Source organism: Chlorocebus sabaeus, chromosome 25, assembly GCF_047675955.1.
Source record: "Chlorocebus sabaeus isolate Y175 chromosome 25, mChlSab1.0.hap1, whole genome shotgun sequence".
Classification (NCBI taxonomy): domain Eukaryota; kingdom Metazoa; phylum Chordata; class Mammalia; order Primates; family Cercopithecidae; genus Chlorocebus; species Chlorocebus sabaeus.
Genome location: NC_132928.1, coordinates 49,485,651 through 49,505,464, shown reverse-complemented (window position 1 = coordinate 49,505,464; position 19,814 = coordinate 49,485,651). Strand labels below are relative to the sequence as shown.

Here is a 19,814-nt window from a genome sequence, read left to right as displayed (position 1 = left end):
TCAGGTGACTCACTTGCCTTGGCCTCCCAAAGTGCTGGGATAACAGGGATGAGACACTGTGCCTGGCCCAAAGATAATTTTAGCAAACATTTTAATTTTAAATTTCTGAAGGGTTTTATCATGAATCACTGTATACCAAATTGGATTAAAATGAAAGACAATCTCCTATAAAATACAATAAAGTTGAAGACACACTGCCTTATATCAAATAGCTGTGAAAAAAGGCTATTTATCCTGCATAGAACTAGCTACAAGACATTTATATTTTGAACAATAATGATTTAACCTTTACACTGCAGTTATTAGTCTCAACTTATTGTAAGAAACACGTAGGTTTTAAAATAGGACCTTTAGCAGTATCACAGGAATAAACTTCCATTGTATAAATCTATAATACACAATAATAACCATCATGATCTGTCAGATCACGCTTGGCTCAATTCTAACCCAACAGTTACACAAGATCAGGGCTAAGTAGATGTGTGCTATGGCTGAAGACACAAAAGATGGCCATCTCAGACAAAGGGACATTAATTACATTTATGCTGTATGATGATGTGACCATTCCAGTGGTGAGATATGATATAATCTATGGGCACCAACCCAGGTAAGGAGTTTAAGAAATTAAGTTCCTTGGCCGGGGGCGGTGGCTCAAGCCTGTAATCCCAGCACTTTGGGAGGCTGAGACGGGCGGATCACGAGGTCAGGAGATCGAGACCATCCTGGCTAACACGGTGAAACCCCGTCTCTACTAAAAAATACAAAAAACCAGCTGGGCGAGGTGGCGGGCGCCTGTAGTCCCAGCTACTCGGGAGGCTGAGGCAGGAGAATGGCGTAAACTTGGGAGGCGGAGCTTGCAGTGAGCTGAGATCCAGCCACTGCACTCCAGCCCGGGCGACAGAGCAAGACTCCGTCTCAAAAAAAAAAAAAAAAAAAAAAAACAAAAACAGAAATTAAGTTCCACATCTAGGGAACTCTAGTCAACCAGCTATGAAAATGCTACCTGAGGTTAATAATAATTCCCTAACTTGACAGATGTGAATGAAATTTTAGCTCAGGTCTAACTATGATGTGAGATATAAATTTGGAATTTAAGGTTGCAAAACAGTAATTCAGAGCAAGAAATATGGCATTCATATGAAAGGAGTTCTATTAACAAATGCCTGGGAGTTATGCAGAGACAGACTTACATGACAGCATAAATAACTTATAGATAAAAAAGAATGAGACTGAGTAACTTAAAGGACAGGGGTCCTTTAAACCACACAAGTACATCTTATCCTGATATGAGTAGGCCACTTGCAGTATCTCTTGGAGACTCACTGTTGAGAGGCATCCATTATGTTTATGTTAGCACAGAGCCTACTTGCACATATAGTTGCCCAAAAAATAGCTGTTGAAAAAATATGCTTTGTACCCAGCAATGGAATGCTGAACTACTTGAGTATATGCTTCTTTTTGTATTATCTTCTCCATCTAGCATAATGCTGGGCACTTACTATTTGCTCAAAATTCATTAGTTAATTGATTTCTCTGCCTTTGGCATCTTTAGTGAAACACAAGTCACAATGTAGAGTCGCCTTTCAGAAATGTGTACTCTGCCCACCCTTTCAAAACAGACAAAGGCAAAGAACATGAGAGAGAATTGAGGAGGAAAGGGTGCTAACATTTTACCAAATTAATGAGGGGATATACTGGTGCCCACAATGTGCTGGGAAATACAAAAACAGTCATAAGCCCATCTTGGAAAAGCTTGAGCAAGTCTATAGGGATTAGAACAGTTGCTGAATTTATGGTACCCTGGGAACCTCTATTTGTCAAGTGCCATAGAGGCAGCCCTGACACTGGCACAGGTGAAGATGAATTTCCATTCAGAGCAGTGAGCCTTCTGACTCCATTAATCCTCAGGGTTTTGATGATGAATTTCTTTCTTTTTTTATTTTATTTATTTTCACTCTAATGCCTCCTCCCACTGCCCTGTAACAGTGTGGAGGTAACAGAACAGATGGTGCTTTGCGTGGAAGACCAAGGGCTCATGAGGATACAAAGCCTGCCCACTCTGAAATCACATGACTGCACGTGCAAGGAAAAGCCTTGATTTCCCCTGGGAGACACAGATGCAATGATATTAGTATTCCCAGTGGAGGAAGAGGAGGGGAAGGCTAACAGGCCATTTATAAGGAAGACCACACTTATACAAATATACTCTTCAGCAAGGACCATGTTTAATCACAAAATAACAGGAGGACCAACATCTGAAGATTCAAAAAAACTCAAGTAAAATATAGGCATATAAGGGTTTTAGTATGCTGCCACACAAAGCCCATTTAGAATGAACTAGTAAGGACGTACAGTAGTAGAATACTGGCCTCTAGTTAACCTGCGATTGGCTCTGACCCAGTTTTAATCGGAAGAAGCCAGGATTTACAACCTGCTTAAGGATGGAGTTTGACAACTGCTATAATCAGAAGAGCTGTCAACACAAGGACAGCTGTCAAGCCCAACCATAATTCATAAAAAATAATAGCTAAGTCCCCAAAGACATCCCCAACACTGTCTGCACTCTCTGGATTTAACGATACTTATAGTTTTATGAAAGTTCCAAGAGTAGGTTAAGAGTCCTGAAATAAAATAAAATCAACAAATAGTAACTGACTGCCCACTAAATAAAAAGCATTAAATAATATTAAGTGATTAAATGAATAACAAATATGCCCAGCAGATTCTCTGGCATATAATAGGTGCTTAATAAATGGTTATTATTATTATTACATGCAAGACTGTTTTGACTACCTTAAAAACTTGCAAGAATCCAGTGACCTAGTGAAAAATTATAAATTAAAAATAACTCACTCCTGTAAGTGATTATGAATTAAACTTAAAATAGTAATTTTTATTAAACATTCCTGAATTGTCAGAATATTTTACTTTTATATATTTGTAATGCCAGAACTTTTAGGGATATTTAGTATTGATTATCTTGATTTTAACATATATGGCATTTGTTTTGTTCTTTCCATGATGATTAAAATAACCTGAGAGAAATAGAAGTTCTAGATCAATTTTAGGCAAGATTTCCGAATCAGGGATGATTTCTATTAATGTATAAACTCTTAGTGAACAGAAATAAAAAGATAAAAGCACACAGATAGACAGAAATATTGATATACATTTACTCCCAAGTACAGTCTTGAAAATTAGCCTTGAATCACTGACCAAGGTAACCAATAAGAAAAGATTTTCTTTAATTTCATTTGTATAAAAGATTATCTTCCACAAAATAATGTCTTCCTTAAAAAGACAGCAGGACTGTAATTATTTATGGAACTGTGAAAAGAGGTCTGGATGTAGAATCAGAAGACCTGTACAAGTGTCTTGGCTCTGCTACCTACAGTTTGGATTACCATGTCAAGGTAACATCTCTAAACTGTGGTTTTTCATCTAAAAATGGGGGAAGGCAGTACCTAGCTCAAACATTTGTAGAAAAGGCTAAATGAGATTTTACACAGAAACAATAACATCGCTACTGTACATCTGCCTAGGTTTAGACTTTCTTGGTGTCTGTATACTTTTTAAAGAGTATAAAATGTACACAGAAAAGTACCAAAATCACATACAGTTGAGCCCTGAACAACATGGGGGTTAGGCGTGCCAATTCCACATGAATTAGAAAAGCCACATATAACTGCTGACTCTCCAAAAACGTAACTACTAATATTCTATAGCTGACTAGAAGCCTTACCAGTAACAGAAACTGTCAATTAACACATATTTTGTATGTTATGTCTTCTTAACAATATAATAAGCCATAGAAAAGAAAATGTTATTAGGAAAATCATAAAATACATGTATAGTACCTGTACTGTATTTATTGATGCTGTATGTTTATGTTGCCTGTTTCCAAGATGAATCATCTGTCTGAAATGGTGGCAACTGTGGTGGCAGAACTCAAGTTATGGTACATATCAAGCAACTTAACTTTTTCTTGTAATGTCATACTTCCCTTCTCGGGAACACTTTCAACATCACTAGTGGTATTTTGTATGGGCCCCCTTGTGTTATTCAAGGTTTATGGTAGTGTACTAACACACAAAAATACACAAGAACTGTGAGATCACTTTTTTACTGATACACAATTTACTGGAGAAACAAACTGCTCACGTAGAGATGACCAGCATCACCTGGCACTTTAAGCACAGACGGGCAACACTTGAGCTCACTGTAATAGCAACAGGAGGTGTACACAAAATTATTACAGTAGAATAGTATGTACTACAGTTAATTTTATGCAGTTATGATTTAATATTGCATCTTTAGATTCATTTACATTTGTCTCAACTTTGAATGGTGCCATGAATGGTCTGTGTTTATGTGTATAAGTTTTGATAAATTTTAACTTTTCATAATATGTTTGTGTATACTTTATGATGGTAAATGAAATAGACTAGTATCTACATATATTTTATGCATTCATCACGTAAGTAACTTTTCCTTAATTTTTTTGATATTTCTAGGGTGCAAAATTGAGTTTTTTTCAAGTTGTCGCAAATCTCTGAAATATTTTCCAATATATTTATTTAAAAAAAAAAAACAACCCTGCATATAAGTGGACCCACACAGTTCACACCTATGTTGTTCAAGGATCAACTGTATATAAATTTTTTTAAGGAAATTTATCCATGTGACTAGCACATATCAACAATCCGATCATTATTAGACTCTCAGAAGCACCCCTGCCCTGTTAACCCCTTCTAGTTGCCTGTTACCTGCTTACTTCATCCAAGATAATCATTATCCCCTTTACTAATGCTAGAGATAAGTTTTTCCCACTTGTGACCTTTATATAAATGGAAACCATACTGTATGCACTGTTTTGTGTCTGGCATCTCAGCTCAATAGCATGCGTAAGATTAATTTATGTTATTGCGTGTAGATGTAGCTCATTCTCATTGCTGTACAGTATTCCACCAAATGAATATCACATATTATTACTAACCAGAGCTCATAATTCCTGAATCTGAAGATCCCAATGTTTAAATCAATTCTAGGAATTTTTAGTAAATATATCATCAAATATTAATTTTTCCCAATCTCTCCTTCTGGAACTCCTATTAAAAATACTAAACTTGGCTGTTATCCAAAAGACAAGCAATAACAAATGCTGGTGAGGATGTGGAGAAGAGAGCCCTTGTACACTATTGGTGGGAATGTACATTAGTACAATCACTATGGAGAACAGTTTGGAGCTTCCTCAAAAAACTGAAAATAGAGCTACTATACAATCCAGCAATCCCAATCCTGGGTATATACCCAAAAAAGGAAATCAGCATATCAAAGAGATATCTGCACTGCCATGTTTGTTGCAGCACTATTCACAATAGCCAAGATTTGGAAGCAACCTAAGTGTCCATCAACAGATGAATGGATAAAGAAAATGTGGTATATATGCACAATGGAGGACTATTCAGCCATAAAAAAGAGTGAGATTCTATCATCTGCAACAACATGGATGAACTGAAGGTCATTATGTTAAGTGAAATAAGCCAGGAACAGAAGGGCAAACTTCACATATTCTCACTTATTTGTGGGGGCTAAAAATAAAAATGGAAGCTACATAGATAGAGAGTGGAGGGATGGTTACGAGAGGCTGGGAAGGGTTGTAGGGATATATGGGTGGAAACGGGGATGGTTAATGGGTACAAAAAATTTTTTTACAAAGAAAAAGACCCAGTATTTGACAGCACAACAAGATGACTATAGTCAATAATAACTTAATTGTATACTTCAAAATAACTAAAATATTGTTCGTAACACAAAGGATAAATGCTTGAGGGAATAGACACCCCATTTATCATGATGTGATTATTACACATTGGATCCCTGTATCAAAGTATCTCATGTACTCCATAAATATGTATCTACTATGCACCCACAAAAATTAAAAATAAAAAAATTAGGCTAGGTACAGTGGCTCATGCCTGTAATGTCAGCACTTTGGGAGGTCAAGGCAGGCTGATCATTTGAGGCCAGGAGTTTGAGACCAGCCTGTTCAACATGGTGAAACCCCGTCTCTACTAAAAACACAAAAATTAGCTGGGTGTGGTGGCGCATGCCTGTAGTCCCAGCTACTCTGGAGGGTGAGGCAGGAGAATCACTTGAACCCGAGAGGTGAAGGGGGCAGTGAGTCGAGATCACATCACTGCACTCCAGCCTGGGTGACAGAGCTAGACTCTGTCTCAAAAAACAAATTAAGATAAATAAATGCTGAACTTTCTTGTTCCACTCTTAATGTCTCTTTACATTTATAATTTCTTTACCTTTCTGTGCTGCCTTTCTGGCAATTTCTTTAGACAAATCTTTTCACTAATTTTTTTTTTTAACTTGTGTCAATTCTTCACTTTAACCTATCCATTGTAAATTTTTTTATTTTTTTTATTTTTTTTACTTACATAGTTCTATTTGGTTCTCTTTCAAATCTGCCTGTTCTTTTTTGGAATGTCTTGTTCTTGTGTTTTTGATTCCTTCATTTTATACAGACTTAGTCTGATCATTTTTATCCAACTTTTACTGAAGTTCCTCAAAGTCTATTACTATAGTTTACTGTGTCTGCTGACATTCACTCAAGTGTATTTTGTAATTTTGGATTGTGAACTTATTATCTGTGGGGCTTCATTCTGGAGGAACTTTGTACTGTATAGGTTGAAGATGTGTTTCTCAAGAGAAGTTTAGCACTCACCAGCCTGGTACACTTATGTTAATTTCTTGACTTGAGGATTCCTGAAATAATCAGAATATAAATGTGAACCCCAAACTTATAGGGCTTTTGTTTCCACCCAAATGCTAGTCTGAAGCAGAGAAGCTTCTCTGTCTTCTTTTTTACCAATAGGCCAACTTGTTCTAATCTCTACCCCTTTGCCTCCTCTTTTAAACCAAGGATATACATAGCCTTTTGAAGGTCCTGGCTCATGTGCAGGATCTCAGTTTTGAGTCCTGATTACTTCTAGTTCAAGAGGCCTCATTTCCAGGTTGCACTGGCATTGAAATTCAAGCCCAGAGTTCTCCCAGATATGGTGTTTGCTCACCCATTTACCGCTATAGATACTGGGTTCTTTATTGGGTGGGAAGTAAAGGAATCTGGGGACATCTCTTATCTTAAAAAGAATGTTTGATGTATTTTATCCAGCAAATAGTAGGCATTCAAATATTTGTTGAATGAATGAAATATAATTAAGAAGGTGTATCATATTCATAGTACTAATAGAACCTATGACACTTAAATTTAAAATAATTTTTGAACAGATGATATATGCATATAGGTCCAATACAGAAGTTATAAAAGGGTTTACAGAAAAAGGTTTTCATCTTATTCTTGTATTCTAGCCCCACAGCTCCTCTTCCCCAAGGCAATTAACATTATTAGCTTTTTATGTATCCTCCCAGAGATATATATTTACTAGCAAGTATGTATAGATATATTCATGGCAGCACACTATATATGCTGTGCTAAACCTTAATCTTTTTGTTCAACAATATACGTTATGAGATTTTTCTGTACCAGTACATAAAGAAAATGGAGCTTATTTGAACCCAGTCAGAAATGCCTTTTGAAAAATCCCTACCCTGTTGCTATCTATAAATGCATTTTAAATATATCAAACTTAAATGGACACATTCCTACATCCATAAAGGCATTCACTCCTAATGGTTAACTAGGGATGACAGAGTGACTCATCTAAATTCTCAAGGGCACATTCAATCTGGTTTAGCTGTTGCTACAGTTTCTGAAAGGGAGAAATGAAAGGAAAACACAGCACATGTCACAGAGAAGGCACTGAAAAACATCTGAATGAGGGAACAAAAGAAGGAATAAGGGGATGGAAATAAGAGCTGATTCAGCAGGGCATGTGGGTGCATTGGCAGTGGTTGTCTTTATAAACAGAGCCGTGAACTCTAGACTGTAGGGCAAATATTTTGGAGTAAAAGAAGGCTGGCCTCTCGAAGCAAGGCATCAGGAAAAATGAGTAGCCTTGAATTTTGTGCTAAAGACCTCACAACCACTGTGAAGAGTTTATTTTCCCTCTTTTTTGACTCTCTGGTTATTTGACTTAAGCCTGGTTATCCCAGATTGCAATCATAGCTGTGGGGATGGCTGAGACAAATTTCTTCTGGGTGGAAAATTAGGGTTTAGAACAGCCAGCTCTTGATAATACAGGAGGAGTCCTATGACAGAAATACTATATAAATACGTTTGAGGAGTAAGTGATGTGAATGCTGTGGAAGGAGGTATGGGAAAGCATTAATTTTTGTCTTTTCCTAGTAAATATAGACATACAGGTTTGAATTTCCAGTTCCCTTAGGCAAGCTTGTTAATTTCTTTGATTTGCCTCATTTATAAAAAACAGTAACTACTACATATGCTTTGGGGGGCTGACATGGGAAAATTGGTGGAGGCCAAGAGTTTGAGACCAGCCTGGGCTAGATCCTGTCTCAACAAAAATAAAATAACTTAGCCAGGTGTGGTGGTGCGTGCCTGTAGTCCCAGCTGCTTGGGAGGCTGAGGTGGGAGGATAGCTCAAGCCCAGGAGTTCAAGGCTGCAGTGAGCCATGATTGCGCCACTACACTCTAGCCTGGGTGACAAGAGTGAGACACTGACTCACAAACAAACAAACCCTACTACAGGTATATTTATAGACAGGAGCTTACAGATTAAATAGTTTATTATTTTACTATTTTATACGCTCATTTTAATGGTTCTTTCAAAGGCATTTGATACCATAAAATATATATTTGTATATGCATATATGTATATATGTGCAATTTCAATGAACAAATATTGCAAGCATGGCATGCAGAGGAATAGAGGCTAATAAAACAAGTTGTTGACTACTACAAATATGCTGCAATAAATGTTCTAAATCATGTTTCATTATACACATGTTCAGGAGTTTTTCTCTGGTATATGTCTAGAACTAGAATTACTGGGTTGTAGAGTATGTGTACCTTCAACTTTACTAAATCTTACTAAACTGATCTCAAAATGGCTGTAACATTTGACACTCTTATCAGCAATGTATGAGAATTCTTGTTGTTTTATAGCCTAATATTAATATTTGTAGACATTTACATGTTGCCAGTCTGATCGGTATGAAGTTGTATCTAAATGTTTTAATCTGCATTCCCCAATTAATTATTGTTGGGAGACAATTCTTGAAGGGTCTCTCGCATTTCTGCACGTCTTATGTACAAAGGTACATAAGATGTGCAGAAGACATAAGACAGCTTTTGTTCTAGACTAACTTTCAAGGATGTTTGTGTAGTGAACAGATTTGACAACAGAGATAGTGTTTCTTTCCAGAACAGAGGGCAGGTTTGTTTACCATCCAGAATAATAAACATAATACCTCCTCCTGAGCAAAGGTTTGCTTGCAGCCCTAATCTTATAAAAGATTAGAGTTCCCTAAGATCACGATTCCTAAGCCATGACACACGGTGAATGCAGTATCTACATGGACCTCTCCACGTCGCTTTGGTGGGACTTTGGAGGCAAGAGGAAATGACAAAAACATGAAGCTTATGCTGCTTGCTGTGCCATGGATAATAAAGTCTTTTGTCTCTGATTCAAAAGTTTTGTGTCTTTTGCCAGCAACCATGAAACAGTCAGGCTAACTTGCTAGCTTGTAAGTAAAATACAATCTCACACGATTCATAGTTCTTTCTTTTTTACTCTTACTTTTTTTTTTTTGAGATAGGGTCTTACTCTGTCAAGCAGGTTGGAGTGCAGTGGCATAATCACGACTCACTGCAGCCTCCAACTCCTGGATTCAAATGATTTTCCTGTCTCAGCCTCCCAAGTAGTTGGGATCATATATGTCCAGGACAGCCTTAGCAAAAGGTAGCTGGAGGCAAGGTGGAAAATGTTTGTCCTGCTTCTCCCAGGAAGAAAGTCCTCTGACTAGGAGCTGGGAGGAGAGGGAGCTCTGTGTTCCTGGCATTGTGGAGTGGAGTCTCCACATCACTGAGCTGGGAAGAGAGAAAGGAGGGAGTGATCTTGGTTCAAATACCACAAAGTTTTCCTTCCTACCAAATTTTTGTAGATTTTCTTGAATAGATGTCTCTTCATTTGCTTTTTGTCCTTAGTAAAATTTCCAGAAGCTATTAAATGTCTATAGTTCCAAAAATAATTTTTACCAGTTTGACAAGGGAGCTTATCAGTGCAGCTTCTCACATTGTCATGTTGGAAGTCAGTCTCTGCCTTCATTATCATAGCTGTAAAATAACATCTTGATATTTGGAAGAACAAGTCTTTCTTTCTTGCTTTTCTTCAAATTGCCTTAGCTATTCCTGGCTCCTTTATCTTCCATTTGAATTTTAGGGCAAGTTTGTTAAACTCCACAAAGTATCTGCTGGAATTCTTATGAAGATTCTCTGTATTTGTAGTTTGACTTGGCAGAAATGATCTTTATGAAATCAAGTCTTCCCATTCATTAACATGGATTATTTCTCCTTCTGCTTAGGTCCTTTAAAAATGTCTTTTAAAAATTGTATTTTTTTCTATGAAGGTTTTACATACCTTTTGTTAGGTTGAGTCCTAGGATTTTGTTGCTACTGTAAATAATATTGGAAAAATGTTTAAATTTTTTTTTACCTTTTTACACTAATGTTTAAGACTGAACTTAAAAAACTAATGCATTCAGCATCCTTGCTAAATTGCATAGTTTTTATAATTTGTAGAGTTTCTTGGATTTCTATGTAGCTAACTGTATTGCTTGAGAATGATGATGATTTTGTTTTATCCATCTCATGTACCTTTTATTTATTTTGTTTTTCATTTTGCGTTATCTACAATTCTAATACAGTATTGAAGAGAAACAGTTATGGTATGCATTTTTTCTTGTTTTGCATTTTAAAGAAAATGCTTCACACATCCCATCTTTAATAATAATGTTTGCTCTGGGTTTTTGATAAGTAAATCAGGCCATAGAAGTCTCCTTCTATCCCTAGTTTAAGAGCTTTTATCATAAAAATAATTAACTAACATTTATTGAGTATATGCCAGGTGTCAGACATTGTTCTAAGCACTTTACACAGATTAACTCATTCTAACAAATCTCTGAGGTTACTATCCCCATTTCATCGTGAGTAAACTGAGGTACAGGGTAAGTTAAGTATTTTGTCCAAGGTCAGGGGTAGAACTAGAATTTGAACCCGGAAGTCTGACTTATGAGCAGTCTTAACTACTTTTCTCTACCGCTCTTAAAACGAGTGTTGAACATCCTCGAATGCTTTTTTCTGCATTTCATTTGATCATATGTTTTTTTACCTAATTTGCTGATGTGGAAGGTTACATTAATAGATTTTTTAAATGTTAAGTCATCCTTGAATTCCTGGGATGAACTCAACTTGGTCAGCACATACCTTTCTTTCTTTTAAAAATGTACTGATGAATTTCATTTGCTAATATTTTATTTAGGATTTTTGCATCTATGCTCAAAAGTAAGATTGACTCACAATTTTCCTTTCTCCTCCTGGTTTTGGTAACCAGGTTATGCTAGATAAACTCATAAGTGAGTTGAGGCTGGTAGTTGGTGACAGACATTTCAACCTCAATTATTAGGCTGACATACATAGGTAGTATAACAGCTAGTCCAACAGGTTAAGACTCCTAGCTAGCACAGCGAGGTTTCTCCAGAATCATCCCTCCAGAATGATTTTGCTTTTGTTTCCGTCAAGCATCTCAGACACTATCAGCTTGAAATACCTTAGTTGACTTTTTAGCTTGGGATTTTTGAACACTTAAGTGCAAATTTAAAGTCCAAAGCAGTAGACAAAAGCGTCCAGGGTTATCTGAGCCACTTGTTACTGAACGGCAGTCTAAGACTGCCAAGACTGACAAGTGTATTCCCTCCCAAAAGGCTGATCCATAATCTGATTTAAATACTGATGGCTGTCTTTCATTCAGCCATATTCACACCCAAATAGAATCTTTTTTTTGGAGACGGGGTCTGTGTTGCTCAGGCTGGCCTCAAACTCCTGGATTTGAGTGATCCTCCTGCCTCAGCTTCCTGAGTAGCGGTGACTACAGACGTGCACCACTGCCCAACTCTATGCAGAATCTTTAAATTATATTTACTAGGACTTTACATTTTACAAAATACTGTAATATCTTTTATCTCACTGAATTTACCAAGCAGCTCTCTAAGAGCCATATTATTTCCATCTTACAGATTTTTTTTCTATTTTACAGATTACTTAAGCTAATCAGTTAGTAGGAGAGATTAGTTAAAAAATCAAATTTCTTTTTCTTCAATTAGATCAAGAAAATATTTCTTGTAGGAGAAATGCTAGATTCTATAGTGACAATGATTAACATCTTTCTTGTCACTCATGAATAGAACTAAGAATGAAATAATGAATTTTCAAAGTGAGGCTGGAGGGGTCTCCATTTCTGTTGCTAGTATAGAAACAATTTATTTGTGACCATAAGAATTTTAATATATCTTCAACTTACTAAGTTATTAATAATTTTTTATTCTTTTGTTTTGTTTTTGAGATGGCGTCTCACTCTGTCACCCAGGCTGGAGTGCAGTGGTGTGATCTTAGCTCACTGCAACCTCCCCCTCCCAGGTTCAAGCGATTCTCCCACCTCAGCCCCCTGAGTAGCTGGGATTACAGGCGCCCGCCACCAGGCCTGGCTAATTTTTGTATTTTTAGTAGAGACAGGGTTTCAGCATGTTGGCCAGGCTGGTCTTGAACTCCCGACCTCAAGTGATCCACCTGCCTCAGCCTCCCAATGTGCTGGGACTACAGGTGTGAGCCACTGCGTGCAGCCTAATACATTTTTCAAACAAAAAGTTACTGTATCTCTGCTAGCTGCCAGGTACTTATGTAAGCACCACATAGGAATGGACAAAGTTGAAATAAACAAATAGAGAAGATGTTCAAATATGATTACATAATAATTTAGAAACTTCTTACCATAATGTAGAGCTGTTTGGCCTTCATTGTCCTATAAAAGAAACAAATAATACATTTTAGAAGTCTAAGTAATTGCAAAAGTATGAAAGTACATAAACTGTAGCAAATTTATCTGATAAGCCAAAGTTCCATAGGTTGATCAGACTTACGAAAAGAAGTCAGTTATCTGAGCTTCACAGTCACTTTTGACCAAGCTCACCATCCTGAAGAATAAAGAATGGTAACTTGTGCACTGTAGCAGCTACAATGGAATAACAGGATAACCAGTTACTCCAGATATCTGCAGGTAATAATCCAAAGGGAAATTCTTAAAGTGAGGTAGTTTGGTTACCTAGTTCATGACAGAGACATTGATACTATATCTCATTTATCTTGGCCAGTATTACGATTTTTTTTTTTCCTAAGCTTGTCCCCAAATCTATCTAGCGAGTCTGTGATTTACAGTGGATAGCCTTTTATCCCTTTTCAAAGACTCACAAATTCCAGGCTAATAACATTAGGTTTCCTAACCAGATCAAATATCATAAAGTAATGTGATTTCAAAGCATACAAAGTCCCAGAAGTTGTTAAGAAAGCCAAAAGTTGCCATAGAATACTTAGGAAATTCCAACATTTCAGTTAATTGTTTTCCTTTAAAACCAAGAAAACTATATATACTATATATACATATGCTATAATTGTAGCGCAGTTGAGTACTTTTTAGCAAGCCACCTCTTAAATTGAGAGCAGCTAATCACATTACATGAGCAACAAATAATCAAAGTATACAAGTGAAAAGTAGAAATTAGTAATTAACTTCATAAGCACTTTGTAGTATGCATGGCCATCATGCCCCTGGTAATTAAGAATAAATGTGAAACTGTTAATCTGAATAACTTGGAAAGGGTGACGTTATGCCAACCAAACTATTCTCGGGTACCCATATCTGCTTTTCCCACTTCCTAACAGCTGAATGTAGGGGTGGAGGTTGGTTCCGGAACTTTTTGGTAATGGGTCTCCCTGTTAATCTCCTAGAAAGAAAAGCAAGAAGCTGCCATAGAGAACTTATTTTACGGTTCAGATAGGTAGTAAGAAAAAAGTCATGGCAGGGGGACAACCTTGGGGCAATGTGGTTTGTTTTCCTACTGTGGAATGAAGTTCTGATTGTATTTGGAGGTAAGGTGCTTATTACAAGGGTGAGAGGAGATATAAAGAAGTAATTCTGGCAGGAAGTCGGGGTAGGGTACAGTTGGCTAAGGTGCAACTATGGCTAAGTTTGGGATGTCCAGGAAGCAACATAAAGATAATAAACTCTAAGAAAAGTAAAAGATGGAAAGCAGCATGAAAAAGAAAGCACAGGAGATCATTTTTGCCTACTTTTTTTTCTTGTCTTTTTAGATACAACCTTTATCTTGCTCCCCTTTGACTTGCCCTGCCCTTCAGATTAAGGACAGGTAGGGGAAGAGAGCAAAGGCAGCTATCGTGAATAGTATCTGAGCGATTCTTATGCAGGGCAGCCTGACAATGTGAAGTTCTGCTCCAGAGAATGTGGTCTTGATTGGGAAAGCTAAGGGTAATTTCGAAAGAACAGTACTGACCATTATGGCTTAAGACTCATATCTATATTTGTCAGTTTCCAATGTTAATCAATAAAAGTGTGTGTGTGTACGTGCACACACACACACACACACACGCAAACATCTGATGAGTTTATACATTCACATTTATAGTTTAAATGTGAATGTCCTGCATTAGGAAGCAATTTCAGAAAGAGCTTAATCTACTGCAATTTCAGGATTCTACTTAGGCATCCATCATGCAAGGCTGTATTTTCCACAATTACATATCTTTAGAAAGCATGGTTCTTTCACTATTTGTGCATAACTTTCATGTTGAATCACTGTGTTCATATATACTCAGTTCATTTCCTTTCAATTTCTAATTCTTCATCTTCACTATGCAGATGGAAGAAAGCACAATTAATTTCTTTTAATCACATTTACCAGTGAATACTAAATCTGTATCTCTACCTCAATTTCTAATTAATTAATTAAAAATAGTTACTGAGCTCCAATTATGTTCCAGTCACTGTTCTAGGCACTGGAAACAATGAGATGAATGAGACAGAGAAGGTCTCTAATGTTATAAATCTTATGTTGTAGTGGCTAGGGAATCAATAAGCAAATACATTTAACACTAGGAAGTGATGAGTACACTGAAAAACAATCAAAACAGAGTAAGAGACTAGATTGATGTGGGGTGCTATTTTAGGTAGAAAGGACAGAGGACCCTATAAGAAGGTATGTTTACACAGAGAACTGGGGGAGATACTAAGGTGGTCATGCAACCCAAAATGGGCAAATCACAGCACTGGTCATCTTCCTTGTCTGAAAGTATGCAAGTTACTCAAGCCAAGCCGATTAGTTTTCTTTCAAAATTTTTCAAAATGGAGCTATAAGATAGAAGTGTGTGCACACAGAAGGTTCTTTTCTCTCTGATCAAAAGTAAAGGGTGCAACCCTGTAAATATGTACAATTATTATGTGTCAATTTTTTAAAAGAGAGTGTGGTCAAAGAAGCTAGACATGGAAGGACAAATATTGTGTGATTCCATTTATATGAGATACCTAGAGCAGTCAAATTCACAGGAACATGAAATAGAATAGTGGTTACCAGAGGCAGGGAGGAGGGAAGCATGGGGAGTTCTTGTCTAATGGGTACAGAGTTTCAGTTTGGGATGGTGGAAAAGTTCTGGAGATGAATAGTGGTGATAACTGCACAATAATGTAAATGTACTTAATGCCACTGAACCGTACATGTAAAAATGGTTAAAATGGTAAATTCCACATATATTTTACCACAATAAAAAAGAAAGACAATTAGAAAAGGGTATGAGCCAAAAACTACAAGTGGCAATGTTCTCTATTTTTGGGCGAAAATCAGTCTGCAGTAGAAGGGAATAAGCATTCACAAAGAAAAAAGTAGTGGTGAGACATGGAGAGAGAATGAGGGTCTCTGGTTCTTGTCATTTCAACAATATTTTTTCTTGGTTAGGTAAGCCAATAACAGCAAAATACTCCCTAGACAAATATGATCTTTTTGTCACCTGTAAACAAGAGTCCTGACTAACCCAGAATGCAAGGCATTTTATGAACGACGCCCTGCTCATCTCTCTCCCAATACCTTCTCTACCCAATTTTGTGACTGCCAATTCCCGTAAGAATACTTATCTGGGTCCTGGAGTGGTGGCTCACGCCTGTAATCCTGGCACTTTGGGAGGCCAAGGCGGGTGGATTGCCTGAGCTCAGCAGTTCCAGACCAGCCTGGGCAACATGGTGAAACCCTGTCTCTACTAAAATACAAAAAATTAGCCGGGCGTGGTGGCATGCGCCTGTAGTCCCAGTTACTTGGGAGGCTGAGGCAGAAGAATTGCTTGAACCTGGGAGGTGGAGGTTGCAATGAGCTGAGATAGCACCACTGCACTCCAGTCTGGGTGACAGAGTGAGACTCCATCTCCAAAAGAAAGAAAAGAAAAGAAAAGAAAAGAAAAGAAAAGAAAAGAAAAGAAAAGAAAAGAAGGAGAGGAGAGGAGAGGGGAGGGGAGGGGAGGGGAGGGGAGGGGAGAAGAGAAAAGAAAAGAAAAGAAAAGAAAAGGAAAGAAAAGAAAAAGAAAAGAAAAGAAAAGAAAACAGAAGAGAGAGACAGAAAGAAGGAAGGAAGGAAGGAGGGAGGGAGGGAGACAGAGAGAGAGAGACAGAGAGACAGAGAGACAGAGAAAGAAAGAAAGAAAGAAAGAAAGAAAAGAAAGAAAGAAAGAAAAAGAAAGACAGACAGGAAGAAAGAAAGGAAGGAAGGAAGGAAGGAAGGAAGGAAGGAAGGAAGGAAGGAAGGAAGGAAGGAAGGAAGGAAGGAAGGAAGGAAGGAAGGAAGGGTATTTACTGGACTCCCATAGCTGTGAATGCTCCTTGCTCTACCTGGAAACTGTCCGTCAACATTTTAAAGATAAAATCTTGCTCTTTTCTCATGTTTAAAAAATTCCTCTTTGATATATTTGAGCATTTTAAATTGACTTATTTTATGGTCCCTATATTTCTTTTATTTGAGTTCAGGGAGGGGAAGCAGAGTGATGTTTGTTGTGCTGGCTGACACCTACTTATTGCTTCCTATATGCTTTTTGATTCTGTACTATGAGTTTATTTTAAGTGGAGTTTTATCTTTGGAAAAAATCTGTGCTGTGCTCCCTAGATTGAGGTTCTGTCGCTCCAGAATGATTTTGCTTTTGTTTCTGTCAAGCATCCCAGATACATTATCAGCTTGAAATCACTTAGTTGATTTCTTAGCTTGGGGATTTTTGAAAACTTAAGAAGTACAAATTTAAAAAGAGCAAACCCACCTTCACTGCCACCCCTAACTCTGGACTTGGAGCACAGGCTAAGACAAACTCTCTATGCCAGTTCTCTGTTAGTGGGTAGAATTTTTCAGTCTACTCTGAGGGTGGTTGGTATTATTTGAGATCTCTACCCCAGAGGTATTGAGACTGCCAAATCCTTTCAGAGCAGCCCAGTGTTGGTTTAAACTGACCACTTTATTTTTAAAGCTTTGTTTATTTAAAAAACTATTTTAAAGCTTCCTATTTTGTTTTTAGCTACGCTTATTTTGGCCTTTGGAGAGTTGAGTTGCTTTTTTTGTAAGCTTGTCTATGCATTCAAAGGGGTGCTTATTATATTTTATTCTGCATTTCTGAGTGTTTTGTGGTGGGAGAATTTTGAGATTATTATTAGTCTGGAATCTTGCAGGAAAATGAAAACCCCCAACCTTCAAGACTCAGTTCACCTTCTTAAGGAAACCTCCCCTGACTTCTCAAGTAGGGTTAGGTGCTCCTCTTTTCTACTACTGTGGCACAACACATATGTTCTGTTCTTATCTATCTCTTCCACTGAGACTATAAACTTCTTGTAGGCAAGTACTACGTCTTTCATCCAGTGTCTTGCATACACTGTGTGCTCAGTAAGTGTTCATGAAATGAGGGAATGAATACACTACTTTAATTTTTCCTGTTTTTTTTTCTTTAAACTCAAAAATTTTTAATTTTTGTGGGTACACAGTAGGTATATATATTTGTAGGGTACATGAGATGCTGATATAGGCATGCAATGTGTAATAATCACATCATGATATATGCGGTATCCATCCCCTCAAGCATTTATCCTTTGTGTTATAAGCAATCCAATTGTCCTTTTAGTTTGTACTCATTTTAAAATGTACAATTAAATTATTATTGACCAGAGTCACTCTGTTGTGCTATCAAATATTAGATCTCAGTCATTCTAACTACTTTTCATACCCATTAACCATCCCCACTTCTCCCAACACCCCCACAACCCTTCCCAGCCTCTAGTGGTCACCATCCTCCCACTGTCTATCTCTATGAGTTCAACTATTTTAATTTTTAGCTCCTACAAATAAATGAGAACATGCAAAGTTCATCGGTCTGTGCCTGGCTTATTTCACTTAACATAATGATCTCCAGGGTCTATCTATGTTGTTGCAAACGGTAAGATCTCATTCTTTTTAATGACTGAATAGTACTCCATTGTATATAAGTACCACATTTTCTTTATCCATTCATTTGCTGATGGACACTTAGGTTGCCTCCAAATCTTGGCTATTGTGAACGGTGCTGCAACAAATATGGGTATATGTATATCCCTTTAACATACTGATTTCCTTTCTTTGGGGTATATACCCAGTAGTGGGATTGCTGGATCATATGATGGCTCTATTTTTAGTTGTTTGAGAAACCTCCAAACTGTTCTCCATAGTGGTTGTAATAATTTACATTCCCACAACAGTGTATGAGGGGTCCCTTTTTTCCACATCCTCGCCAGTATTTGTTATTGCCTGCCTTTTGGATACAAGCCATTTTCACTGAGGTAAGATGATACGTCATTGTAGTTTTGATTTGCATTTCTCTGATGATCAATGATGTTGACCACCTTTTCATATACTTGTTTGCCATTTGTATGTCTTCTTTTGAGAAAGATCTATTCAAATCATTTGCCCATTTTAAAATCTGATTATTAGGACAGGTGTAGTGGGTCACACCTGTAATTCTAGCACTTTGGGAGGTTCAGGCAGGTGGATCACTTGAGACCAGGAGTTCAAGAGCAGCCTGGTCAACATGATGAAACCCCATCTCTACTAAAAAATATTAAAAAAATTAGTCAGGCGTAGTGGCTCACACCTGTAATCCCAGCTACCTGGGAGGCCGAGGTGGTAGAATTGCTTGAATCCGGGAGGTAGGGGCTGCAGTGAGCTGAGATCAGGCCACTGCACTCCAGCCTGGGTGACAGAGCAAGAGTCTGTCTCAAAAAATAAAAATAAAAAAAGAAAAGAAAAGAAAAGAAAACCAGATTAGTTTTTTTTTGTTTGTTTGTTCCTTCTGGTTATTAATCTCTTGTATATTTTCTCCCATTCTGTGGGCTGTCTTTCACTTCGCTGATTGTTTCCTTTGCTGTGCAGAAACTTTTCAACTTGATGTGATCTCATTTGTTCATTTTTGCTTTGGTTGCCTCTGTTTGTGGGGTATTAAGAAATTTTTATGCAGAACAAAGTCCTGGAGAGTTTCCCCAATGTTTTCGTATAGTAGTTTCATAGTTTGAGGTCTCAGATCTAAATCTTTAATCCTTTTGGTTTGACTTTTGTACATAGTGAGAGACAGGGGTCTAGTTTCATTCTTCTGCATATGGGTATCCAGTTTTCCCAGCACCATTTATTAAAGAGACTGTCTTTTCCCCAATGTATGTTTCTGGTACTTTTGTTGAAAAAGGGTTCACTGTAGGTGTACAGATTTGTTTCTG

At 37.4% G+C, this 19,814-nt stretch overlaps 1 protein-coding gene across 1 annotated transcript in view; it reads right to left on the bottom strand.

The window, feature by feature from the left end:
* Window positions 1-19,814, bottom strand: part of ACBD6 (acyl-CoA binding domain containing 6) — a 205,527-nt gene that overhangs the window by 11,407 nt on the left and 174,306 nt on the right. The window contains exon 7 of the mRNA XM_007989309.3: window positions 12,977-13,007. Within this exon, the coding sequence (XP_007987500.2) occupies window positions 12,977-13,007 (31 nt within the window). The remainder of the gene's footprint in view (window positions 1-12,976; window positions 13,008-19,814) is intronic.